The sequence below is a fragment of the Panthera onca genome, chromosome A1 (genome assembly GCF_046562875.1).
Source record: "Panthera onca isolate mPanOnc1 chromosome A1, mPanOnc1 haplotype 2, whole genome shotgun sequence".
In the NCBI taxonomy this organism is placed as follows: domain Eukaryota; kingdom Metazoa; phylum Chordata; class Mammalia; order Carnivora; family Felidae; genus Panthera; species Panthera onca.
Genome location: NC_138339.1, coordinates 136639747 through 136664445, shown reverse-complemented (window position 1 = coordinate 136664445; position 24699 = coordinate 136639747). Strand labels below are relative to the sequence as shown.

Here is a 24699-nt window from a genome sequence, read left to right as displayed (position 1 = left end):
GCGCCTACACAGTGTCCGGGATAAAAGGAGGTGCTCGGTGAGTGCTTCTTGGAAGGGAGGGAGGATGGGAAGGGGGCAAGGAAGAAGAAAGGAAGGAGGCAGTTCATTCTGTACGTTTGGCATAAAATCCACTCATGGGACAACTTAATGGCGAGTCAAATAAATGGCTAGCTGACTTTTACACACTTCACCTACTGTCCACGCGTTGCCAAGACTAACTTTGCAATATCATTCCGTATCACAACAACCTGTATCTACCAATCTGTAGTGATATCACGCCCCCTGTTCAGAGTAAAGACCCAGTGACTATGGACGTGTCCTCTGAATTAAACACACCGTTTGGATGTTATACCCGCATATCATATAAGAAAACTCAGCATGTGTGTACTTCATGAACTGAACATTCATAATATCAAGAAACCGTTTTTTGAAAATTGGAATCACAATCAGCCAACCAGAAAGAAGTCGAGACAGACAAGAAGCCGTTATAAAAAAAAAAAACCTTTTTAATTCTGATTGCCAAATTATTTAAGGCAGGTATAAAAAAGGAAAGCATTCAATATACATTTTACATAAAATAAACTAGATTACAGCATAAAACAAGTAACCAGGCAATGGCGTTAAAGTCTCTCTCTTCTAAAACTGGATAATTGTAAACATTAAAAAAAAAAAAAAAGTTGGCGGTGGGAGGGGGGACTGTAAGACTATTCAAGTAATACAACAATCACAGATGTCTCTGGTACGCAGGCTATTGGGTTATTTGCCATTCAAGATTATCAAAAAATGACACCTCATTATTCACAGATGCTCATTATTTCCCCATTTTTAATCTTTACATTATCTACAACACAGTTTTTGTGGTATTGGCAACCCCATGCCTTCCAAAAGTCATTTTTTTTCCACAACACACAAGTACAAACAGTGACTACAGGAACATTTTACACGGATGTGTCTTTAACGGGAGCCACCAAATAGACATCTAAATTGTACCCAAGCGTCATCATCACAGCCAGCCTTTCTGAGGGCCTTGCGGGGGCGAGGAGGAGGGGGGCGGGAATCTATGAAGGATATGCAAGGTTCAGGCACACGGATACATCATTTATTTACAATCGAAAAGGAAAAGGAAAAGAAAGTAGGCAGCCTTTTGTGGCTAACGCTTTTCAACATGACAAATACATTTTTTTTACTTCCTTTACTGAGTGGTTTGCAACGGGATAGCAGACCCTGTGTGTGCGAGCCTGGTTACTGATACAAAAAGTAAAGAATATATATATATATATATATGTATATACACATATATGTATACGTATATATATATAAAACAGAAGCTTAATTACAGCAACATTTGTTACTCTGTGATAAAATCTGTAATTTACAAAAATGAAATGACTGGTTCTTGCCTGCCATTAAAGGCATTTCAAATTAACACCATGGAACTGATGTCTGTATAAAAGCGCTTCCCCATGTGATCCAGTCACATGACAACGTACATTTCCAATCTTGTTATTCTCTGCAAAGGAAAAAGAAGACCTTAGCACAGGGCTCCATCCGCATTTGACGCCGAAAATGTGAAAACCCTAAGACTGACAGGCTTATCTTAATTCTATTCAAATCATGGAACTCGCTTATTCAAGAAAGGGAACGCACACGAGGGTTATGATCTACACTGTGGAAAAAATAAATTATGTTCCTTTCTGACACAACTTGAGGGATAATTAAAAGTATCAAAGAACAAACATGACCTTTAGCATTCTGAAAATAAATGTCTCCCTTTGTGACTTTATTTTGAAACATGATAAAACAAAGGGAGTGGTGGCGGAGTGTTTTAACAGGGCTGTGAGGGTAACCTAAGAGGCTTTTCAACTGCTCGAAAAATAAATAAATAAAAGCACTCATCAGTTAATTACTAACCTATATTACAGCTAAAGAGATGAGGGTCCCGGAACGTAAGCTGCATGTAAAGCAACAGGCCATAAAAGCACGTTCGTTACAAGAATATAAAAACCCAAGGAGCCAAGTTTTTGGTCTAAAAGGCCTACGCTTAACTGCCTCCCACCCATTAAGATGTCTCTATGTAGAAAAATGTAGATTCAAAATGTAAGGGTATTTACCTTCTTTGTGCAGGAAACATTCCTGATGCAGATGCCTGGGCAGCCACCTGCTGAGAGGCAACGAGGGCGGCGGAGGTCAAGCCTAATGGGGGAAAAAATGCAGGGTTTCTGTGACACTCGGGAAAGATAAGAGCAGGTGCAGGCCCAGGGGTGAAGGGCTGTAGCAATCCGTCCTCTCCTAAACACACACAGGAAATGTTTCACATAGAAGAGACGGAGCCCACACCGCTTAGTCTATCCCCTATCTAGCCATTTATCCAATACTCTGCGGTTTTCTTAATAGCTAGTCAAAGAGAAGAGAGAACATTCCATCTCTGTGACTCTGCATGGTACTAAATGGTTTGCTCGCATTCCTGAATAGGAAGCTCAGGAGACATAATAGGTCCCCGGCAACAACAGGAATCAAAAGTCACAGTGAATTACAGAAGCAACACGCCATTTGCTTAACATACAATACTTTCATAATAACTTATCACTTCGGCATTTCCCCAGTGAACGAACACAATGCATCCTGCATCCCGTAAGAAACACAGAACTGGTGAATCGAACTTAACAACAGTCCTAACTTCTACCTTGCAAGAGAAAGACAGCAGTCAGAGAACGGAATGGCTCCAGATGGCGCGAAGCTGCCTGATAGGAAATTATTTTTTTAATTCTACAGAAAACAATCCTGGAAAAACAAGAAAAAACACATGCAAAGCTAGGGAAGATAATTCTCCTTCTAAGCCCTCTATGTTCTTTCTGAACACCACTGTGAGTGGTAACGAGGGCTAAACAAATAAAAATGACCTTTCCCATGTGTAGAGTACTTCCTACTTCTGGAGGTACCTTTTACACATGGTATCTCGTATTCACACAGCAGAATGAGGGCCAACGTGGCAAGTGCTATGGGTTGAATATGGCCCTCCAAAATCCCTACGCGGACACCCTAATCCACGATGTGATCATCTGAAGATAGGACTTAAATAATTAAGGTCAAATGAGCTCATGATGTCCTTATAAGGAGAGACACCAGAAGGTAGCTCTCTCACAAGCTCTCCTCCCTCCACCGCTGCCCCTGCCCCCTGCACACAGAGAAGAGGTCATTTAAGCACAAAGCAAGATGGCAGCCACCTACAAGCCTGGAACCAAGCACTCGTTACCAAGCAACCGTGCTGGCACCCAGCCTCCCAGACTCCAGAACGATGAGAAAACTTTCTGTGGTCTAAAGCCAGAGAGTCTGGGACATTTTGTCATGGCAGTCTGAGCTACCTAAGACAGCAAGAACCTAGCGAGTGGATCTCTTGGTAGAGATGGGGCCACCACCCACCCCTGTAAGGTGACAGAGCTGGGACAAGTAGCAGGAGGTCAACCAGAACACCACAAATCGAAGGCTATCTCACAACGATTCTATGGCTTTTTCAAAATGTTTCGCCATCATTAAAGCCATGGCAATGAACGGCTGTGAAGAGCCCCCGAATTACAGGGGATTAAAAGTGTTGACCCTGTCCCCAGCAAATAACCACCAGCATTTTTCACAGGGCTAGAACAAACAATCCTAAAATTTGTATGGAACCACAAAAGACCCCAAATAGCCAAAGCATTCCTGAAAAAGAATGGTAGCCGAAACTGGAGACATCACGATTCCGGACCTCAAGACATATTACAAAGCTGTAATCATCAAGACAGTATGGTACTGGCACAAAAACAGACACAAAGAGCAATGGAACACAACAGAGAACCCAGAAACGACCTCACAAACGTATGGCCAACTAATCCATCCAATGGAAAAAAGACAGCGTCTTTGGCAAATGGGGTTGGGAAAACCGGACAGCGACATGCAGAAGAATGAAACTGGACCACTTTCTTACACCATACACAAAAATTAATTCAAAATGGATGAAAGACCTAAATGTAAGACAGGGAGCCATCAAAATCCCAGTGGAGAACAAAGGCAACAACCTCTTTGACCTTGGCTGGAGCAACTTGTTACTAGACATGTTGCCAGAGGCAAGGGAAACAAAAGCAACCATCAACTATTGGGACCTCATCAAAATAAAAAGCTTCTGCACAGCGAAGGAAACAACAAAAACTAAAAGGCAGCCTATAGAACAGGAGAAGATATTTTCAAATGACATATCTACAAAAGGGTTAGTATCCAAAATCTATAATGAACTTAGCAAGCTCAACACCCAAAAACCAAACGACCCAGGTAAGAAATGGGCAGAAGACACCAAGAGACATTTGTCCAAAGAAGACACCCGAAAGACGGCTCACAGACACAGGAAAAGATGTTAACATCACTCCTCATCAGGGAAATACCAATCAAAACCACAATGAGATACCACCTCACACCTGTCGGAATAACAACTCCGGAAACAACGGGTGTGGGCAAGGGTGCGGACAAAGGGGAACCCTCTTGCACTGCTGGTGGGAATGCAAACTTGTGCAGCCGCTCTGGACAACAGCGTGGAGGTTCCTGAAAAAGTTAAATTTGATCCAGCAGTCGTACTACTCGGTAGTTACCCAAAGGATACAAAAACACAGAGCTGAAGGGGTAGAGCAGTGTTATCAACAACAGCCAAACTGTGGAAAGAGCCCAAATGTCCATCGACTGATGAATGGTTGATTCATCGACTGATAAAGAAGAAATGGATACACACACACACACACACACACACACACACACCTCTATATACACACACAATGGAATATTACTCAGCGATCACAAAGAATGACATCTTGCCATCTGCAATGTATGGATGGAGCTAGAGTATATTATGCTAAGGAAAATTAGCCGGAGAAAGACAAACATATGATTTCACTCATACATGGAATTTAAGAAACAAGACATGACCAGATGGGAAGGGGGGGGGGGGGGAGAGAAGACAAACCACAAGAGACTTATAATGATAGAGAACAAACTGAGTGAGGGGTTGATGAAGGGAGGTGGGTGGGGTAGGCAAGATGGGTGATGGGCATTAAGGAGGGCACCTGTGATGAGCACTGGGTGCTGTGCAGAAGTGATGAATCACTGAATTCTACTCCCGAAACCAATACTGTGCTGTGTGTCAACTAACTAGAATGTAAATAAAAATTTGAAAAGAAAAGGTTAGACCTAATCATGTCACTCCCATTACTTCCGGGGTGAGGGTGGGGGCAGATACAACGTAAAAGGCCTGCAGAAACCACTACCATTTCACCAAAGCCTCTCATTATGCCTCCCTTTTTTCCCACAATTTCCCTCAAGCAGCTATCTGATCTTCTGATTGTTATATTCAGTGCCCCAGACACTGGCCGCCACCCTCAGTCCATGAGATAGCAGGAAGCCACCGATAACATCAACCAGTGACAATTATTAAGTGGGAGTCATTTCCTGTCTCAATAGAACACAAAGACGCGGGGAATCGCCTTCATTGTATCACTAAGAAATACTAGGAAATAAGAATTAAGAACTTATTTACTCCCTGGAGTTCATGTTAACTCAAAGCTCAGTGTGTTTATTTTAAGACGTGAGCGGTCCTCTGGGCCCACAGTTTTCCAAAGCAGAACGAACAACACAATAACGACAGAACCGCTGACCTTGGAAAGGGTCATATTGACCAGGGATGAGTGGGTAACCCATGCCCACGTGGGTGTGGTGGTGCGTGTGCAGGTGCCGCTGGCTGAAAGGCGAGTGGCGGTCCCTCTCCCGTTCTGCCTCCCGCTCCCGCTCTGCTGTCGCCTTTTCCACGGGCTGCAACAGAAAAGAAAGACAGGCCCCTCTAAATACTCTGAAAAACAACCGACAGGAGCGCTAAACCACTTCTGTCCTTTGAGCCCTATGTGTAAATGATTCAGAAGCAAACACAGAGATACTTAACATTCCTTACTAAGTGAAGATAATTTCAAAAGGCACGCATGAGTTCCAGCTGGAATTAAGCCAAAGCTAAAGAAACGCCCCACCTAAAAGTTAACCAGGTGCCATCAGGGTTTGCCTCAAGTGATGGAAATAAGAGAACTTTTTCTTTACAGTCACTCGAAATTGCAAGATTAGGATCTACCCGATTTCTTCCCAGAAACAACATTTATACATGGGTCAAGAAGGTTGAAAAAAATTTTCTAATGACTGTGTATTTTACTTACATTTTGTGGGGCGAATGTATCTCCCAATTCTCAATACACCTTATCCATTTTAGCCCATTGAAAATACACCTCTCGGGGTGCCTGGGTGGCTCAGTTGGTTAAGAGTCTGAGTTCGGCTCAGTTCTGATCTCACTGTTCAGGAGTTCGAGCCCCACATCGGGCTCTGTGCTGACAGCTCAGAGCCTGGAGCCTGCTTCAGACTCTGTGTCTCCCTCTCTCTCTCTGCCCCACTCCCACTCTTTCTCTCTCTCAAAAATAAACAAACATTTAAAAAAAAATCTTTTCAAAAACAAATAAACAAAAAAAGAAAATACACATCTCAACATGATAGGGCAATACCAAGTACGGGAAATCATCGCCCTGTGCCTCTGAAAGCATTCCAGAATCCAGCAGCTTCTGAAGGCTCAACGAAAGCTGTGGTTCTCCCTAATCACAGTTTACGACTGCTTTTCCTACACGTGTCTGCCCACTAGAACCCGGCCAACCTGAAGTTCTCGTTGTCACGTGAAAAGAAAAAAAAATGTCTGTGCTGGAAGGAGTACGCACAGAAATAGATTCATGAATCCCCTTTCCTAGCTTACAGTCCCTGCTGGACTCATCCACATCAAAGATCTTGTATCTTATTCCAAACTTCTTTTCTAGGCAAGAATGGCCACACCCTTTTGTCTCTCTTGACAACAGCCTTTAGGACTAGTGGCTGCCCTCTTTCATGGAGGGGGCGGTGCCGGGATGGGAGCAAGGGTGGAGCCATCTTTCACAAAGGCCCTTGTCTCCCTTGCTTCGGGAAGTTACAGGGACAGGACAATGGGTCGAGGCCAAAACAGACAGGGGCAGCCGTCCCTTCCCCACGCGACTCACCAAAATATCAGCCATCAGAAATACTTCACGCCGCAAGCCGGCTCCTACGAATTTACACGTCCACCTAGCAAACGCCCTCCTGGGCAGTCGAGGCACGGTGCATTTTGCGACAGAAAAGCCCGCCAGCACCACAGACGCTTTGACGATTTTTTTTTTCTTCCCCCTCGTGTGTGAAAGCATCTTACCTTTGAACAGTCCGTTCTTTATGTGCGAAGCTAAAACAGCATCTTGAAATCACAGCCGGGTTCGAAAACCATTTCTATTTCAAGACCGCTTCCTAGCTTGTCCCCTCTTCTCCCCCAAAACATGGTACTTTTAAGTAACAACAAAAGGAGGCTTACGGCAGGAGACTTGCTATGGTACTGGTTGGCATGCTGCTGGAGCAAGTCCAGTGCTTTCGATTCCGATGTTGTTTTCGTGTTGATGCTAGGGCTGGTATTGACTTTCTCTGCCTCTTCTCTCCCTGACATCTTCCCATAAACAGGATAATGAAAGCCTGGAGAGAGATAGGCCCCTGCAGATAAACAACAAATGCCACATCAAGTTATGGGCTCCGTTTTTTAAACAGGAAAAAAAAAAAAAAAAAAAAATCACTCGGGTTACAACGAATTTGGGCCAAGAGTCGGAGACCTTAACATAGGGGATTACATTAAGAAGGGGCTACATCATCATTAAAGTGCACGACGTAGGTTCTCCGATTTTCTTCTCCCAGTTAATTCGTCCTGATGAACGGAGGTTATAAACAGAATTGAGCTTACAGCCATTTCGTACATTTACGCGTCCGCTTAAGTGAAAGGAACAGTAACTATAATGATTATGACAGTGAGCGCCGAGAATATTTTCATAGGCAATAAAGTATCTGTCAGTCTAACAGACTAGAGCATCAGAGTCTATGGAAACTAGAGCTGGGAACCGTTGACGTTTTCTCTAAGCCAAAACAAAACGAACTCATGTCAAGTAAGTTTCATCCTGGGGACTTGAAGCAGCATAAAGACAAGCAAAACAAACGCGACCACCGAAACATCTCATTTATCCTGAGCTTTTCAGTAACCAATAAGTGAATGTAGCCTTTCCCTCTAAGAGAGCGAGAACCCGCGACACGTACCAGGGTAACTGTGCATTAGGACAGGAGAAACAGCCCGGTATGCAGGGTGGCTGGGGTCATACATCTGTGGGTAAGGATAAGCATGCAAATACTGTATGAAGGGCTGATGCTGACTCAGAGGCGAGGAAACTGCCACTCTCGTTCCCCGAGAGTCCTTCCAGTTCACAGGCGTCTTCCGATCATCACTCTTGAGCTTGTTCTCCTCCGTGGACTGAGAATCCGGGCGCTTGGCCTCTTTGGGCTCCTCCTTAATGCTCGTTAATGACACGGGAAGGCTGGACACACCACTGTCTTTAGTGGGAGTCTTCCTGGGACTATCTTCTTTTAATTTCTTTTCCCTCTCAAGCTCTTCTGACTTTTGCTGATCCAGGTATTTGGGCTGGTATACATAATGATGCCAGGTCCTTGAATCTGGATCCTGATGGAGGGGAGGGGAGGGGAGGGGAGGAGAGAGGAGGGGAGGGGAGGGGAGGGGAGAAGAGAAGAGAAGAGAAGAGAAGAGAAGAGAAGAGAAGAGAAGAGAAGAGAAGGAAAGGAAAGGAAAGGAAAGGAAAAGAAAAGAAAAGAAAAGAAAAGAAAAGAAAGAGGAAAAGGGGAAAAAAAAACCTCGTTTTAAAATCTCCATTTTTAAGCAAAACCCATTAATCACCATGACAGCATTATTACTCTTACTTCTAATGCTAAGTTAACATGTATTTATGTGCTTGCACTGTGCAAAGAGCTTTACCTTCCTCTCGCAAAGTAATAACATCTGAGGTAGGCATCGTTATTAACCTCTTTTACACAAGACAAAAGCAAAGCTTTTAAAGCTCAAGGAACAGCAGGGTCGTGCTGCTGACCAGGGCGCAGCTGGGCTTCCAACTTAGGTCTGAGGGAACTCAGAGCCGGGCCCTTCGTGGGATCTTTCAACATTAAATAACACCCTCAGACATAATTTAATCTAACCCTCATTTTCCCTTCATTGTCTCACATAGGCAAAACGAATTTTAGAATTCGTCAGCTCAGGGGGCGCCTGGGTGGCTCAGCTGGTTAAGCGTCTGACTTTGGTCAGCTCAGGTCGTGATCTCATGGTTCATCAGTTTGAACCCCGCGTTGGGCTCTGTGCTGACAGCTCAGAGCCTGGAGCCTGTGTCTCCCTCTCTCTCTCTCTGCCCCTCCCCTGCTCACACTCTCTCCCTCTTTCAAAAAATAAATGAAAGTTAAAATACATATACATATTTAAAAAACTTCAGCTCAGGCCACTTAATAGTGAATTTGAGTCACGAATAGATCACGTAACATCATTTATGGGGAACGGGGCAGGGTGGGGGGAGGATGGAAACTCTTGGTTTCCTAATGTATTTTCTTCAACTACAGCAGCTGAGGCTTAATATGGGGGCTCACATCTCACGTGCAGACATCTTCATCAAAACAAAATTTCAAAAATTAATAGAACACATCATAGCTTTTCTTTTAGAAACCAAAGGCATCTATAACCCCCCAAGTTCTGACGCAGCCCTGTGAAGCCACGGCCTGATTCAGGCCTCCAGAATTGGGGCAAGTGAGGAGCCCAAAAGGCCTCTGCGACCCCCATCCCATTCACGACAAAAACCCCCTGGGTGTTTAAGTCCTGAGAGAGAACATTCAACCTTGGGCCTAAGTCTCAACCTCTGGGCAGAAATGAGCACCAAGAAAGGATTCTGGTGCTCTGATTCACCAGGGGTGAAAGCGTGGGAGTGGAGAGGGGGGGTCGGGAGGCCGGGAAACCCCAGCGTTAACTCTCGTGGGACCGTAGTGAGTCAGGATGTGTGCGCGGTGACAGAAAGTGCGAGCACACGTGTGATTTCACGGTGGCCGATTTTCAGGTGTCTGCACGGGGAGCCTCAGGCTGGCCGAGCAGGGGCTTCCGGGGTGGCTGCGGGAGGCCCACGCATCCAGACCCCCCTGTTCTCCTCACAGGCGATCGGCACGGAGCCCCGCGTTGGGGCTCTTAACCCCTAGGCATCTCAGACACCGTGTGAAAGACATCTGGGCCCCAAGTGGTAGGACAGAGCCCAGTGGGGAATGTGGGTTTAAGGCCCCGGTCTTATGTTCCTCGAGGCTGCCGGGAGAAATGTGGACACGAGAAAGAACAAACGCGGTAGAGATCAGACTCAGGATCTCAGCGGCCACGTGGAAGGATTCCCTCAGGCTGGGCTCAGTAAGAAATTAAGGGACCTCGTCAGGTTCACAGCGAGTGACCAGCACGGAACACGAGTCTGCGACGCACAGGTGCGAAGTTCCTTTGACTACATACACAACACAAGGCAAGGGTGAGTTAGGCACACTGGAGAGGTACACAGTGGCTCCTGAGAGGATCTTTTCGAATACGTTTCAGGAGGAGAAGGGACCAACCCTAAGGAACCCTTGGCTTATTTCCTGGGAAGAAGGCTAACCAGATCAAGCCCAGACACGTCCAAGGGTCAGACTTGCTCTCTCCCTGTGGGGGGCCACGCTCCACAATCTTACTTGTTTAAATCTCGAGGCTGGGTCTACACCTGTCTGCTTCATAGAGTCCATGACAGATTTCATTTCTACAGCCTCCTTAATAAGCTGGTGGTTTTCCATCTGCTTAGCTTTGAAGCTGTCGGCCTGAAGCTGCTGCTGGTGGCCGGGGAGAAGCTGTGATTTACCTGTCTCCTCAGTTTTATTAGGCACTGGCGGCCCTAGTTTAGAATGGGTTTTGTTAGGCTCTGGGGTAGAGGGAGCTTTTGAGATTGTGGCAGACGGCAGGCTTTTCTGTTTACTGTCCTCCTTGCCCAGCTCCTTCAAGGGGAGCTCGCTTTTCCTGTCGCACTCTCCTCGGCCAGCTTGGGCCATTTTCTGCTCTGCCAGCCTCTGGTCCTCATAGTACTTCTCATACTGCTGTCTATAGGCAGGGCTGGTGGCCATCAGGGACTTCTGGTCCATATAGAGCCCGTAGGCGTACTGGCCGTAGTAAAGCGACTGCGCCAGCGCTGGGTGTCTCTGCGTGATCACCGACTGGTGCTGAGGCTGTAAGGGTGCCGGGTTGTGGTCCGCTTTCTTGGCATCCAGCTGCTCTGCCTTGTCTTTCCTTTCGGCCTCCTCCTCGGACTCCTTCTTGATCTTCATCGCCTGCGTGCTCCCGCCGTTCCCGGCCGCAGGGGCTCCCACCTGCCCAGGGTGCATGTAACTTGGAGAATAGTAAGGATCGTAGCCATGGTAATAGGGAGAATGGGACTCTTTCATCTGAGAGGACTGTGCTGTAGCTGCAGGATGCCCTTTGACGACGCCCTCCTTACTGGAAATGATGTCCGACGGGGAACCGGCCTTGGACCTCACGCCCTCCGACCGGCTGTCGGACCCACCGTCGTCAGCGGCGTCAGAGATGTCCGAATAGGCGGGGCTGCTGGTCTTGGCCGCGGTCTCGGCCCCGTTCTGCGTCAGCACGTGCAGCGGGGCCATGGGCGCCTGCCCGTTCACCAGTGGGTTGCACTCCATCCTCGAGGCGCTGCCTATGGAAGGGCTGGGCGCGTTGTCCGTGAAAGTGTAAACCTTGTCAGCCTCGGCTTTGATGCTGGCCATCCGGCTCTCCTGAGACTCTGAGAGTCCGTTGGCCAACCCTTCACTCTTGTTGAGATGGTCCTTTAAAAAATGCCCCGATAAGTCTTTCCCGGCCCCCTTGGCGTCCTCAAGTTTGCCCAGCTTGGCATCCATTTTCGGGCTCCCCGACTCCTTCCCTTCTTTGTCCTTAAGCTTCCGCTTCTCCTTCTTCTTTTTGTCTTTGAGGGACATGAGAGCTGGGTTCACGGTGATGGGCTCCCCCATGATGGTGGGCTTTGGCTGGATGGGTTTCAACGGAGGACTCTTTGGTGTGGCCTGCACCACGGTGGTCGTGAGGGAGGGCAGTCCGGGGATGGTCCCCGTGGTGGTGCTCGTGAAGGCCGCGGTGGGTATGGCGATGAGCTGCGGCGGGGTGGGGGCCGGGGCGGGGGCGATGGGCCGCGCGGTTTTCAGTTTGGAGAGGTTCTTGTCCATTTTGCAGTTGTTGGCTTTCTTGCCCTTTTCTTTCTCTCCCGCGTTCTTCTTGTCGATTAGCCCTTCTGCTTCCAGTTTGGGCATCTCGGAAGCCAAGCTGCCATCTGCTGCGGAGCAAGCGTCTAGGGTGGCCGTCATGTTGGAGATGACTGGGAGGTTGTTCAGCTCGCCGTGAAGGCCCTTCTTCTTGCCAGAACTCTTCCCCGCTTTCGACCCGACGACAGAGCCCGGACCATTGCTCATCAGCTCTCTCTTCCCCTTGGGGGTACCAGGGGGGTGCCCAGGGCCGGGCGACACCGGCGCCTTCACCTGGTCGTAGGCCGCCAGACTGGCGCTGGGCTCGCTGCATTCGAGCGCCACGTGACTCAGCGCCTCCTCGCAGTCCGAGATCTTGTCCTCGCTGTCGGGCTCGAACTCCAGCTTGTTCTCTGGGTCTAGGTGCGCGTGAGCCTGGTGGTACCTCAGGCCGTTAATGTGCTTGTACTTTTTGTTGCAGTTTGGGTGGGGGCAGTCGATCAACACTGGCGAGGAGCAGCCCTGGTCCAAAAAAGTCGCCTCTGGTTTCCCTTGAGGAGTGGTCGGAGTGCTTCTGGAGTTGGTGCGGACGCGCTTCCCCGGCTTATTGTCCTCGGAGCTGGAATTCAGGTCCAGCTCCATCGGGGGCTTGTTTTTCCTCTTGTTGGTGGAGGAGGGGCTGGCTTTGATGTCCTCAGCAGCACAATTTGGGGGTGTCCTTCGCCCGCTGGCGTTGAGGCTGCCCCGCCTCCCTTTCCCATTGGCCCCCCCTCTGTTCTTGTTCTGCAGCCCTCTGGACTCCGTGAAGCTGGCCTCTGAGCCCGGAGCCGCCGCGGCAGACCTCGCTCTCTTCCCTCGGCCCCGGCCCCCTCTCATCTCCAGGTCGCTTGTCGGTGACTCGCAGAACCTAGGGAAACAAGCGACAGACGTCAAGAGGAGCATCCCCCAAAGAGCCGGGAGACAGCGCGAGGCACACAATGCCGGCAAGAGCGGCCAACACCCCAGGGGCGCGAGGGCTGGGCCCAGAGAAGGAAAAGACACCCTGTTCTTGCGCTGACAGTTTTAATCCCTGCCACAGAACTGGCAACGAATGACGTATGTTCTTCTTCGGAACACCAAAGGAAAACGGCTCAGGTAGCTAGCTTCGAATCCAGTTCAAATTCCCATTTTGAGAAAAAAAGAAAACAAAGGAGAGGGGGCGAAGGGGCAGGGAGTGCATTTCACTGTGTGCAATCCTCACCAGCTCCTTTCTCTTTTGCCTGGTTTCAATTACGGGCAGACTTTTATGCATTATTAATCTACCTCTATAGTTTCTGTGCAAAGAGAGGATGGCGGAAGGAGAGGCGAAGCGGAGGAAGGAGGAGAGCAAACAGAGCCTGAAATAAAAGGCCCCGTACGTACATACCTGGGAGGGGCCCAGTCGTGCTTGGTGCAGTCCAGGAGGGTCCCTACGTAAGTTTTGTTCCTCCACGTGACATTGACCACTAGAACACCTGCAGGAATGGGGAATGAAGGAGGACCACTGTTAGCACTGATTACTCTGTTTCCAGTTTATTATTATTATTACTGTTGTTGTTATTTTACCAGCAAAATTCTGTTCTCATTCGCTTTCAAAAACTGTGGTTTGCACTGTTCCTCTTTCTGGTTTCAGTGACCTCAAGTGAAAACCCACAGGAAACTGTGTGTGTGTGTGTGTGTGTGTGCGCGCGCGCGCTTGTGTGTGTGTGTGTGTGTGTGTGTGAGAGAGAGAGAGAGAGAGAGAGAGAGAGAGAGAGATCATGCCTGTGTGCATGCAGTACAAAAGGGTAAGACTGCGTGTGAGAGTGTAATCAAGATACTGCTGACAGAAGGAAATGGTTTTTGCCATGTCCTGCTGTAAAACAGCAACACTCACCTCTTAATTTTTCTATTATTACACATAATTGCTTTCGTTTGGCAAGCAGCCAACAAAAACTAAGCGCCAGTTACCAGTGCTTAAACCAGAAGGTGACTGAAAGGAATCGGCTTTGTTTCCAATTCAACAATATAAAATAATGGTGATTTTTATTTAGGAAAAGATTAGGTGGGTGCACAAAAACAGGAGAAGGGGAGGGCAGGGGCTGAGAGTCCAGATAGCGGACAATCAACTATGATTTCGCTTTCCTAATCCTCCCCTCTCTGGCTTTGTGAGACAAGAATCAGCCAGGGTATGGTATCTGTTTCACTGTTTGGTCTTGTTTCATATTAAGGACTCCTAAAATAGCCCTCTTAAGAAAATAAATGTGCACAATAGGTTTGCTCTTGGGGTTATCTTTAGAATCAACTTTAGTAAGCATTTGCCACAGAGGATTAGAAGACAAAAATCTCAAAACCAACACACTTGCTTCCTGCAAGCTATTCTGCTTTTCCCAACTGCTCTGCAGACAGACAATTTAATTTAGCACTGCATCTGTGAATTACTAAACTTAAGTGCACTTAGTATACTAAATGTCACAGGAAAATAAAATAGAACATCCTCTTGATTTCTCTAGAGGACAAGTGCCATATATTTTTTTAATCAACCCTTTACAGCCTATATTAAAAGGACCTGGGTTTTTGAGACACGCATAAAATACGAGGGTCAATCAACGCAATACTTAAGTGAGCCTTTGGTTTCTTTTCGGTACCTACCTACCCTCCATTCTCTTTTGCAAACACCTAGGGACATCACTCACAGTCTACTTCTAACTGGTTTGCTCACTTGCTCACTGCCATTTTGAATTTTATAGAAACCCTGTATTGCACTCCTTTATGGTAAGAGACACCTCACGAGGTAAGACTAATTTCCGTGGGAAATGTTTTAGCAGCAGGTAAAAATATTTGAATGGCTGGGACCCGAGCAGTGGGGAAGGAAGGATTTCTTTCAAAAGTCTCTAAAAGAGATTTAAAAATTGTTTCCCATATGGTCTATGTTGCCATTAGGTGACAGCTGAATTTACTCACTGTAGCAATAGTCGGGGGTGGGAGGGGACGAGCATGAAGCAAAGCAAGCATTTCCTGAAATCCCGGTTGATTCCATTCTAATTCCCTCAGGAAAATTTTCTTTTAAACCACGGAGTATAAAAATTCATATTGAGATGAGAATCAATGGTAATTAGGCATTTGGTCAAAATTTGCACAAGACAGAACAATTGGAGGAAAGGATTCTTTATGAGCACGTCCCTCCAGGAAAAGGGAGGGGTGGGAGGGAAGGCGAAGGGGAAGACGGAGCTGGTTTTCTCATCATGTGCTCTCTGGGGCACTGTGTGTGGTGTCAAAGACCTTTGCAGCTGCTTAAAATTCTTTAGCATGTCAGCTATATTTACAGTGCAGGAATATATCTGTATTGCCAGAAGGTTGCCGCATTTTAGCTTGCGACGCAAGAGGCTGAAGCACTGCGTTCCAGAGTCCCTGATGTAGCACAAATGTATAATTAAAATTGCTTGAAAGGAAACATGAAAGAAACAACAAACCCTCCATTCTTGCAGTAATAAAATTAAAAACAGGAAAAGTCTGCACAGACACTTAACATTTGTCTGCAGTGAAAGGCTTTTGTTATTGCTTTTCCCCCAAGGGTTTCGCGTTTCCAGCAAACGCGGGCCGTGGATTGGCCGGCGCCTGCAGGGAACGCTCGCGTCTGATTGGCTGGGCGGAGGGCGGCCGCCCGGAGCCTCGAGGCGGCGGCCGGGGATAAAGGGGCTCGGCCGAGGGCAGGGGCCGAGGGGCCGGCGGCGGCGGCGGCGGGAGGCCGCCCGCCGCCACGGGACTGAGGGCGGGTGGGGGTCGGGGTGGGGGGGACCCTTGGCGCGTGCGCGGCCCCGACAGGGCTACCCGCCGCGCCCCACGCGCGTTCGCTCGCGGCCCCCGGGACAGGATCGGTGGTCCCCAGACAGGACCCGGGGAAGCAGTCCCTGGCGACGTGGGGCTGCCGCTGGGAGCTGTCACAAAGGCTGGGCTCACGCTGCGGCTGGCGCACTGTGAAAACTGTTCCCGCCGCCAGATGCTGTTTCTAGTAGCCGCCCCGGCACATCTCGCGTGGCGGCAACAGCGACACTGCTAGCAGCGTGGTTCGTTCGTTATCAGCACTCGCTGGGAAAGAAAACGCCGTCAGTCAAGTCCATCTCCAACTTCAAAAGGACCTCAATCAGCCAGCCTGGTTTTTCTAGAAGCCCTGGGTCTGTGACACGCTCAGAAGAAATGCTCTAACTCCCGGGGAGATTCTGAAGAGTCTCCATCAAGCGGGGCTAATTGAATACGTGTACTGGTGTCTGTTTTTCTTTCCGCCACACGGTATACTTCGATCAGCCTAGCATTCACGTGCAAGAGTACACAGGCACATGTTTACACAGCCAAACTGGCAAGGAGGCTTAAGGAATGCTTCTCGCATAAACTACAAAGCGTATTGTTTCTCTGTAAGCGAGCATGTGTTTATGCAACATCCTATCGTGAGGGGCCAAGTAGAAAGGTGGTGTTTGGGCTCCAAAACCTGCGGATGGTTGATGGTCTTGCTCAAGTCTCGACATCTTGAGTGCTTTGCAACCCATGGGCATATAAAGCGGACTCTACTTTTTAAATAACCGAAGTGAAAATGAAGCCTTTCAAAGTTCCACTTTGAATTTTCATCAGTCTGGGCAGATTTGTGGTTCTCATTTACCTTACATTAATTGGAAATAAATATACATTTATTCCACAAAGATTTAATATTTCATCTAACGCACATCTGTTCTTCCAAACGTCTAACCCATGAACCACGTGCTGGGGACACTCTACACAAGCCAAAGTCTTTATATTCTCCAGTGTCCCGCCAGGTTTACCATCCCCTTTTCCCCACTGACTGGACACGGTCATTCTCAAACTGCTAAATAATGCCTGCCCTGTAACGTTTTATATTTGGAAAATATCTGAAGATTATTACCAATTAAGTAAGAAGAGAGCTGAAGACATCAAAGGATGGTTTGAATGTGCTCACTGACCACACAGGGTTTTCTTATTTATATTGTCTCTGTCCTACACACTGATGATACAGGATTTAAGCTACTGCCCTACCCCATAAAACGTATTACCTATAGGGCAGTGAAGAACACGGTCTGTGTTGTAAAACCTAAGCCTGTTGCCTCTACAAGCCAAAAGAGCCCTGTTATCTCATCAGGATTCCACAGTCACAGTGTCCTACTATTTGCTCTTGTCAATACTTAGCAGTTAAGTGCTCCCAGAGAGATGGTCAGGCCCATGAAGCATTTACAGTGCATCCTTAGGGTATACACTAGGTACTTATTTGGTGCTATGGAATCAGCCATAGTTCTGGCTGGACCTCCATCCAAACTCTATTCTTCAAGAGCCTGCAAACTTGTAACAACCAACACAGGCATACCCTGTAATCCAGAAAGGGAAGTATAGTTTACGTATCACCTACACCTACAGAACAGGCCTCTTGATCCATTATATTAAACTAGACCCTGGAAGAGATTTTCCTAGGGCCTGCCCTGCCCACAGTCCCCACTCAGACGGTAGTCCTAGGAGACAAGGCTCCTGAGCCAGTAATCCTAACCTTAGCGTCGTCTGACGGTTGCAGGGACGGGTACGTGAACCTGAGGCAACCAAACACGACTTACAATGGGAATCTGAATTAGTCACAAGGCAAGTTGACAAGAGAAGGGGAAACCTCAAGGTCACAAGGTCACAAGGTCACAAGCCTCTAAAGTCTGAGAGGACTACAGTGTGCCAAAGCCCCAAGGGCTCAATAGCTATGATATTAGGAAGTCGATGGGTGCAATGCCCTAAGTGCTTACGTGTGTGTGTGTGTGTGTGTGTGTGTGTGTGTCCCCTCCCATCTTTTAGCAGTGACAAGGGCTTACCAGCACCCAGGACAGCCCTATTATTTTCCATCCATCTTGTTCAAAAGGTGTTCCTGGTTCTGAACTTAACTCTGTCTTTGAATAGCTTGGTCCCGGAGGTGTCCCTGCAGGGACAGTCTACCCATCCTCCACCTGTCAGCCTCTCTCTCACCCAGGCAAACACAATGACCACAGTAACATTCTCACCTCCAGCTCACACGTTTTTTTTTCCCCTCTCCAGCCAAAAGAGTTTCTTCACCCACTACTTAGGTCACAATTTTAGTCCCCCGAAGTTGTTCTAGTCCAAACCTCCAAGGAAAGCTAACATTCCTAATGAGTTAGCACCAAAGACAGACACAGGGCAAATGTCGTCTCTTCTGTGGGTGCTCTCCAGTCACCCACCGATGGTGCGCACCACCAAAACACGGCCACTCCCTCGTGGGTCCCCATGGCACTCCATGCCCGGTCCTCTGGCCAAGGGACACTCACCAGAATCCATGCTTCCGTCTGGGCCCAGAGCTGGACACGGCTCAGCTTCCGGCCCAGTTAGACGTGGGTCTGTGGCACACTCAGGTGTATGACAGCTAAGCGACTGAACTGCCCCGTGCCACTTACAGGCCTGGCTCACAGTAATCTCCTGTTCATGTTCTTCTAGTTTCTTCCTCTTTCTGTCTGGCTGGGATGGAGACTGCAGTGACCTTGAAGGCCCGCTGAGAATCACAGAGCCTCTTTCACCTGGGACCCTGAATGACAAGGAGAGCCCACCCAAAGAATACCACACTCAGTCCATTAAGGAAGCAGCGAATCATTTCCTCCCATGTTTGAACGCTGTTGAGCCTCTCTGCCTTGCCCTCACACACAGCCCCCCTTCACATTCCACTCCTCATATACATGGTACGCCTCTCTTCCGGCCAGACTACACTCTCTGGACACGGGGGTGGGGTCCGCACCTGCTGCACCTGTGAGCGCCGTGCCCGGCACAGAGAGAGAGTTTGCACAACCCCTGGTAAGCTGTGGCACGGTGACAGAAGGGAATCCAGATTTGGATCCTTCTTTTGACTATTACCATACTTTTTCAATAAGCATCATCTCCCACTCGCTTAGAGACGATAGAAATTCTCTGCGGAGAGATTGTACTCCAAAGATGTTATAAATATGGTTTATGAATTACTGTTGCTGGTTATTTGTGAAGATGTTTCCTCAAGAACTGGGCAAATGCCTGATTTCCCAGTGGATCAGCATAACTCTGTTTGTATTACAGTTTAAAGACTGTTTCAGAGTCTTTAAAGTGCCTCATCCCTGGGACAGAAGTCTCTGGCAAGCATTGCAAATGCCGAATTTGGAATCAGACATCGTTTTTTTCTTTTTTTTTTTTGGAACTCTTATTCAGACTACCACATCTGGATGGACTTCGTGTGCACTCATGCAGAAAACAGAAACCTCACTCTAATAACACCGAAATGTAACCCATTTGTGCTGCAATCCTTTTTTTTTTTTTTTTTTTAAGTTTACACACTTCTTTCCTTTCCTATGTTTTTTTCCAGTAGAAACATCAGTGACAATAAAAAGGGGCCACACTAAGCTGGTTTCTGCGCACAGGATAAAGTCCAGACATTTCGAGTATCCTATTACCTCCTATTTCAATACATGACTATTGTACAAGGTAGGATTTATCACCATTCCTTTGTACCCAAACGCCCTCCCCCTCCAGAAGTTTATTGTTGTGGTTTTGCTCTATCCAATCCTGGTACTTTTTAAAAAGCTGAGTCTTGTATAGTACACTGGCTTTTTAGTACACTTTATAGTACACTTTCCTTTTTCTGGCTTCAGAGCATCTCATCTTCAGAAACATCTCTCTTCAAAGGCCACAGCTGAGTTTCTAATTATTGGGGGAAATATTTAATTTCCAACGGAGGTTGCCAATGAAATACCTGACGGCCAAAACACAGAGGGACTTTCCTATTCCCTATGCTAAGTATCTCTGGGGCACTAGGACAAGAAAAGTATGGTCACGTGACCAGAAAGAGCCCTACTGCTGAGCTGAATGTTTGAAGAGTCACTTTAACCACATCCTGTAATCAAACCATCTGGAACACAGTGCTGTGATTAGTCACCCTGAACATTGGGCTTTATCTGAACAAATAGCGAACGGCAACGGGGCTTGGGAGATAGGGCAGTACTAACAAAGGGAAGTGTAATGAAACACTTTATGCCCTAGTATGTCGCCACCCCAGTCATAAACCCCAGACACACACGGCTCTGGTGTTAATGTACTACTTTAGGAAAGCACAGTGCGCTTAAAGATTAAAGGAATGCAGGGCTAAAAATTGCTGGTTTGGATAGACGTTCTCTGTCGGCCGCTGGAATATGTTGGCACCCCTCTATCTGCGTTAATTATAACCTCTCAGATGACAATTCAGCAGTCCTTTTAGGGTCTGGTGTTATTTCCAGGGCAATGGGAACAAGGTTCATTTATGGGAGGATAGTGGTGATTCTTTCTTTGCCAGAGGTTAATCTGAACAGGGAGACATTCCTTTTTGGTTCATCCAAGCCCTATCCACAAATAACAAGAACAAACATCCAAATAAATGTGCTAATCCAACATCAAAAAGCAAAAAGCAATGGCAAAATGCTGTTCTAAGCTATGTTTTGAAAAATGGTAGTCTTCCTTAACAGACCTCATCTCTTTCAAAAGTACATTTGATCACTGGGATGCCATCTATGGAAATCTTTAAAAAAAAAAAAAAAAAAAAAAAAAACCTGAAAGGATTTCCCCCCTAAATACACTGAATAAGCCCTAAAAGGGGAAGGGGGGGGGGGGGAATGGCCAAAGAAACCCTGTTTCCCCATGGGCCTTATGGGTTAATACACAAAAGAACACAGAGCTGTTTTTCCATCACCGTCACCTCCCCCACAGCCTTTGTTCTGAGGCCTGATGAGCTGTATTGATTTGGGAAAATCATTGAGCTTCTTGGAAAACTAGACTCTCACTTATTCACTGCCATCTATTTCTTTCCCATGAAGACAGGTGGTCAATATCCAGTTGACTGGTCAGCTAAAAGAGGCTCTTGCTGCTTTTCTTTTCTTGCCTCCCCAGTAACATTATCCTTTCCCACTTCTGGAAAACACAATGGCCTGTTCCAAAGTCTTGTGGGTAAGAGGAGGGAGCAGAAACAAGGCTTTTGTAAGGCACCTCCGGGAACACTGAACGGCTGTCCTAGACATCTGCATGGGAGCCCACACTACATCCCTACATGCACGGCTGGTGACAGGATTTTCACTCACCGAATGTTAGGCACAAGTTCTGGCATTAATGGAAACTTTGAGAGCCCAAGATAAAGCTCAAAAAAAAAAAAAAAGTATATATATACGTATATATATACATATATATATACATATATATATATGTATATGTATATATATACGTATGTATATGTATATATATATATATATACACACACACATATATATATACACATACATATGTGTGTGTGTGTGTGTGTGTGTGTATATATATATATATATATATATATATATATATATATATATATATCGAATCAACACAGATCATTAGAGCTTCCTGTGAACTGCAGAAAGTGATGTTTTACTTCTTTTAATAATCGGTACATATATTTTAGCAAGGTTTTCTCATTGTAGGATGCCCTAAGTGTCATTATAGACATTTGGGGGGAACAAAGAGCATAAGAGAAAAATAACATATATCACACGGAGATCTTTACAAAGCAACTTTAAACATGACGAGAACAAAAAACACTTGATTTTAGGTTACACAGGCATACACAGCCTAAAGAAACACTGTCCTTGATGGCTTGAGGCTACTTTTTAAAGGTATAAATATACACATATATATAAATACATAAATATAAACACACACACACACACACACACACACACACACACACACGCTACAACCACTCACACCACAATACATAGCCCTTAACGTTTAGGCAGTTCCTCTAGCACTTTCTGCTAAGGTGCCACAAGTCCTCCCACCTGAGGGTAGGCAGGAGGACAGGTTTCAGGTGACCATGTTGCTAAGGAGGGGAGGACACGAGCCCCTTAAGCTTCCTTCCACAGGGCGGCAAGTCACAGACCCTCAGTCGGGCTGCATCCAAAACCACCCCTGCATCCCAAGACGATGCCCTTCAGGCTGTGGTCTCCTAAGGTTCGGCCAACACACAGTAAACTGAAGTGATATGCTCAAGTACAAGATAAACGATGAAGGGGCGCCTGGGTGGCTCAGTCAGTTGAGCGTCCGACTTCGGCTCAGGTCATGATCTCACGGTCTGTGAGTTTGAGCCCCGCGTCGGGCTCTGTGCTGACAGCTCGGAGCCTGGAGCCTGTTTGGGATTCTGTGTCTCCCTCTCTCTCTGACCCTCCCCCATTCATGCTCTGTCTCTGTCTCAAAAATAAATAAACATTAAAAAAATTAAAAAAAAAAAAAAAAGATAAACGATGAAGTGGCCAGGGCAGGGTGCGGGGGATGATGGCAGAGGGAAAAACGGGGAGACAGGACAGCAAAAAAATACAAAGTCTTCTGAGACAGACATTTGGTATAACTGAAATGCACAAAGCCAACGCGCACACAGACGGAGCCTACGTATGCAGGTATACACTTGTATAAGGAGATTTCATTTCTTGTCTAGGATCAAACTTCCCAGCAAGTAATGCCTTGAGGCTGATGGGCATGGAGAGAAAGCTATGGAACCCGATTTCTGGTGCAAAGTTCTAGGCCTGAATTCTCTCCTGCTCTTTTGCAGGCATGCGTTAGTATTTCTGAGAGCTGCGGAGTTTAGATACATGGTTTGGAGTTCTTCAAACCCTCTCCTTTTTTAAGGCACAGTTTCCCCACTTGGAGTAGCGCAAGGATTTCTCATTCCCCTCCTCCCTTTCTTCAGGGGAAGACCAGGATTCAATGCCAAATGTAACGGAATTGACTCCTGTCCCCCAATCCAGTCTCGCAAGCTTGAATTATTAGCTCATCTGGAGATCGGTTTTTTTTTTTTTTTTTCCTTCCTTCACATAAAAGCATTCAAAATTTGGGAAACGTATCTTTCCCATAGTAAGTCGGCTTACTATGAGCCACGATAATGATACGGTTCTTATTCTATTATTACCTCCTAACATGGTGTTCCCTTAAGAGTGTCATTTTAGGAGGCAGCCGCGTACAAGGGGCCCAGGCCCACAGCACATAACCAGAACCCCCCACCTCAACGGAAAGGACGCCGCCTCAACACAATCCCGCTTTGAGACCTGCCTGCCACAGAAGATAAGCAGCTGAAAAGAAGACAGGCCTTTCGTTTCCTGCACTTAATGCTAACCGCGGGATCTTTTCAGCTTACAACTTGTGCGGCCAGGATCTCTACAAGCCCTGACGTCAGCTTCACAAACAGGTAAAGAGAACAGAACAGCAAGACCAGGCAAAAAATTAACAATCCTCCAGGCAACAAGCCCCACCCTGGACCAGTGCCCCTAAAAGAGAGCACTCGAGGGCTGAAAGTGGGGAGAAGGGTGTGAGGTGATGAGAATTTGGAAGGTCGCTTAACAGGGAGCTCGGCCTCCCCATTTCCTGGTGGGGAAACCAGTCTGTTTCTCTGCTGTCTCGCTGCTCTCCACGGGCAGGAGCAGGGGAGGGAGGGGCAGGCGGGGAGGCCAAGTCATCGCCGAGATGAATAAAATAGCAAGATGCCAAGGAAATAAAACAGAAGGATGGAAAAACTCATGTACTTTGGGGAAGGAGAGGAGACTCAGCAAAGGGAATATGGAGGGCTCCGCGTCCTAGCCTTAGCTCACAAACCTCCTGTGGATCAGTCTAGGTGGGTGATTAGCAGAGTTCCTGGTTTAAATGCTTGTGAATTGCTTGTCAAAATATGTGTATACAACTATAGACTATAGGACTGCGTTTTCAAGTGATTTCTTACCATCCCCAATCCTTGAGCTACAAGGAGACGGTGGGAACCAATCGGCAATTATGCTCACATCAAAAGGCTGCTACTGATGCGTGCATCTCCCTGGGACCGAAGAGCCAGGCTTCATATAAATTATGACGCTTTATTGAAAGTCAGAGCGCTTATTTGCTTTTGTGCCAGCTCTGGGCCCTTTTCATCTGGAGCTCTCCCCGGCCCAGGAGAGCACACATTCCTACAGCTCTGCTGGCCACCAGCTGTGTCCCCCATAAATCATAAATCCTCTGAACAAGCCATTCTTTACAAAGACCAACAGCATTTACTGGAGATGATCACTCTGCTATTATTCCACTTGCTGAAATTTAAAATAGCAATTTACAACAGCAGCTGAAAACCAGGGAACTTGTGTGTGTGTGTGTGTGTGTGTGTGTGTGTGTGTGTGTGTGTATGAGAGAAAGAGAGAGAGAGAGAACAGGAAGGCTGTGCATGGCTGCAGCATACAAAGGGGCACATTTTGTGTGTCACCTTCAAGTCAGCAACTCTGCGAATCTAAAAAGGAAACAAGGGGTGTAAATGTCAGAGGAACCAGACTCAGCACCCTCACAATTGAAGGCAGTGGGGTGAGTGGGGTCTGTGTCGTGGGCAGACCTCCTTGGTCTCACCTGGAAGCGGCCGAGCCCCCAAGGCAGCGTGGGAGGGGGTTCACACAGTCTCTAGTGAGGCCACATAAT

The 24699-nt window shown here is 47.1% G+C and overlaps 1 protein-coding gene across 7 annotated transcripts in view; it reads right to left on the bottom strand.

Moving 5' to 3' along the window:
* Positions 1–485: 485 nt before the first annotated feature.
* ZNF608 (zinc finger protein 608) overlaps positions 486–24699 on the bottom strand; it is a 118119-nt gene continuing 93905 nt past the window's right edge. For 5 of the 7 annotated variants that reach the window (XM_078451475.1, XM_078451498.1, XM_078451490.1 and 2 more), the window contains 7 exons: positions 13616–13703; positions 10666–13117; positions 8179–8596; positions 7415–7587; positions 5673–5826; positions 2112–2193; positions 486–1510 (listed from right to left, as the gene is read on the bottom strand). In XM_078451475.1, the coding sequence (XP_078307601.1) occupies positions 1504–1510; positions 2112–2193; positions 5673–5826; positions 7415–7587; positions 8179–8596; positions 10666–13117; positions 13616–13703 (3374 nt within the window). In that variant the 3' untranslated portion in view covers positions 486–1503. Of the gene's footprint in view, positions 1511–2107; positions 2194–5672; positions 5827–7414; positions 7588–8178; positions 8597–10665; positions 13118–13615; positions 13704–24699 lie in introns of those variants that run through there. The other 2 variants (XM_078451488.1, XM_078451482.1) reach the window with 2 other exon arrangements.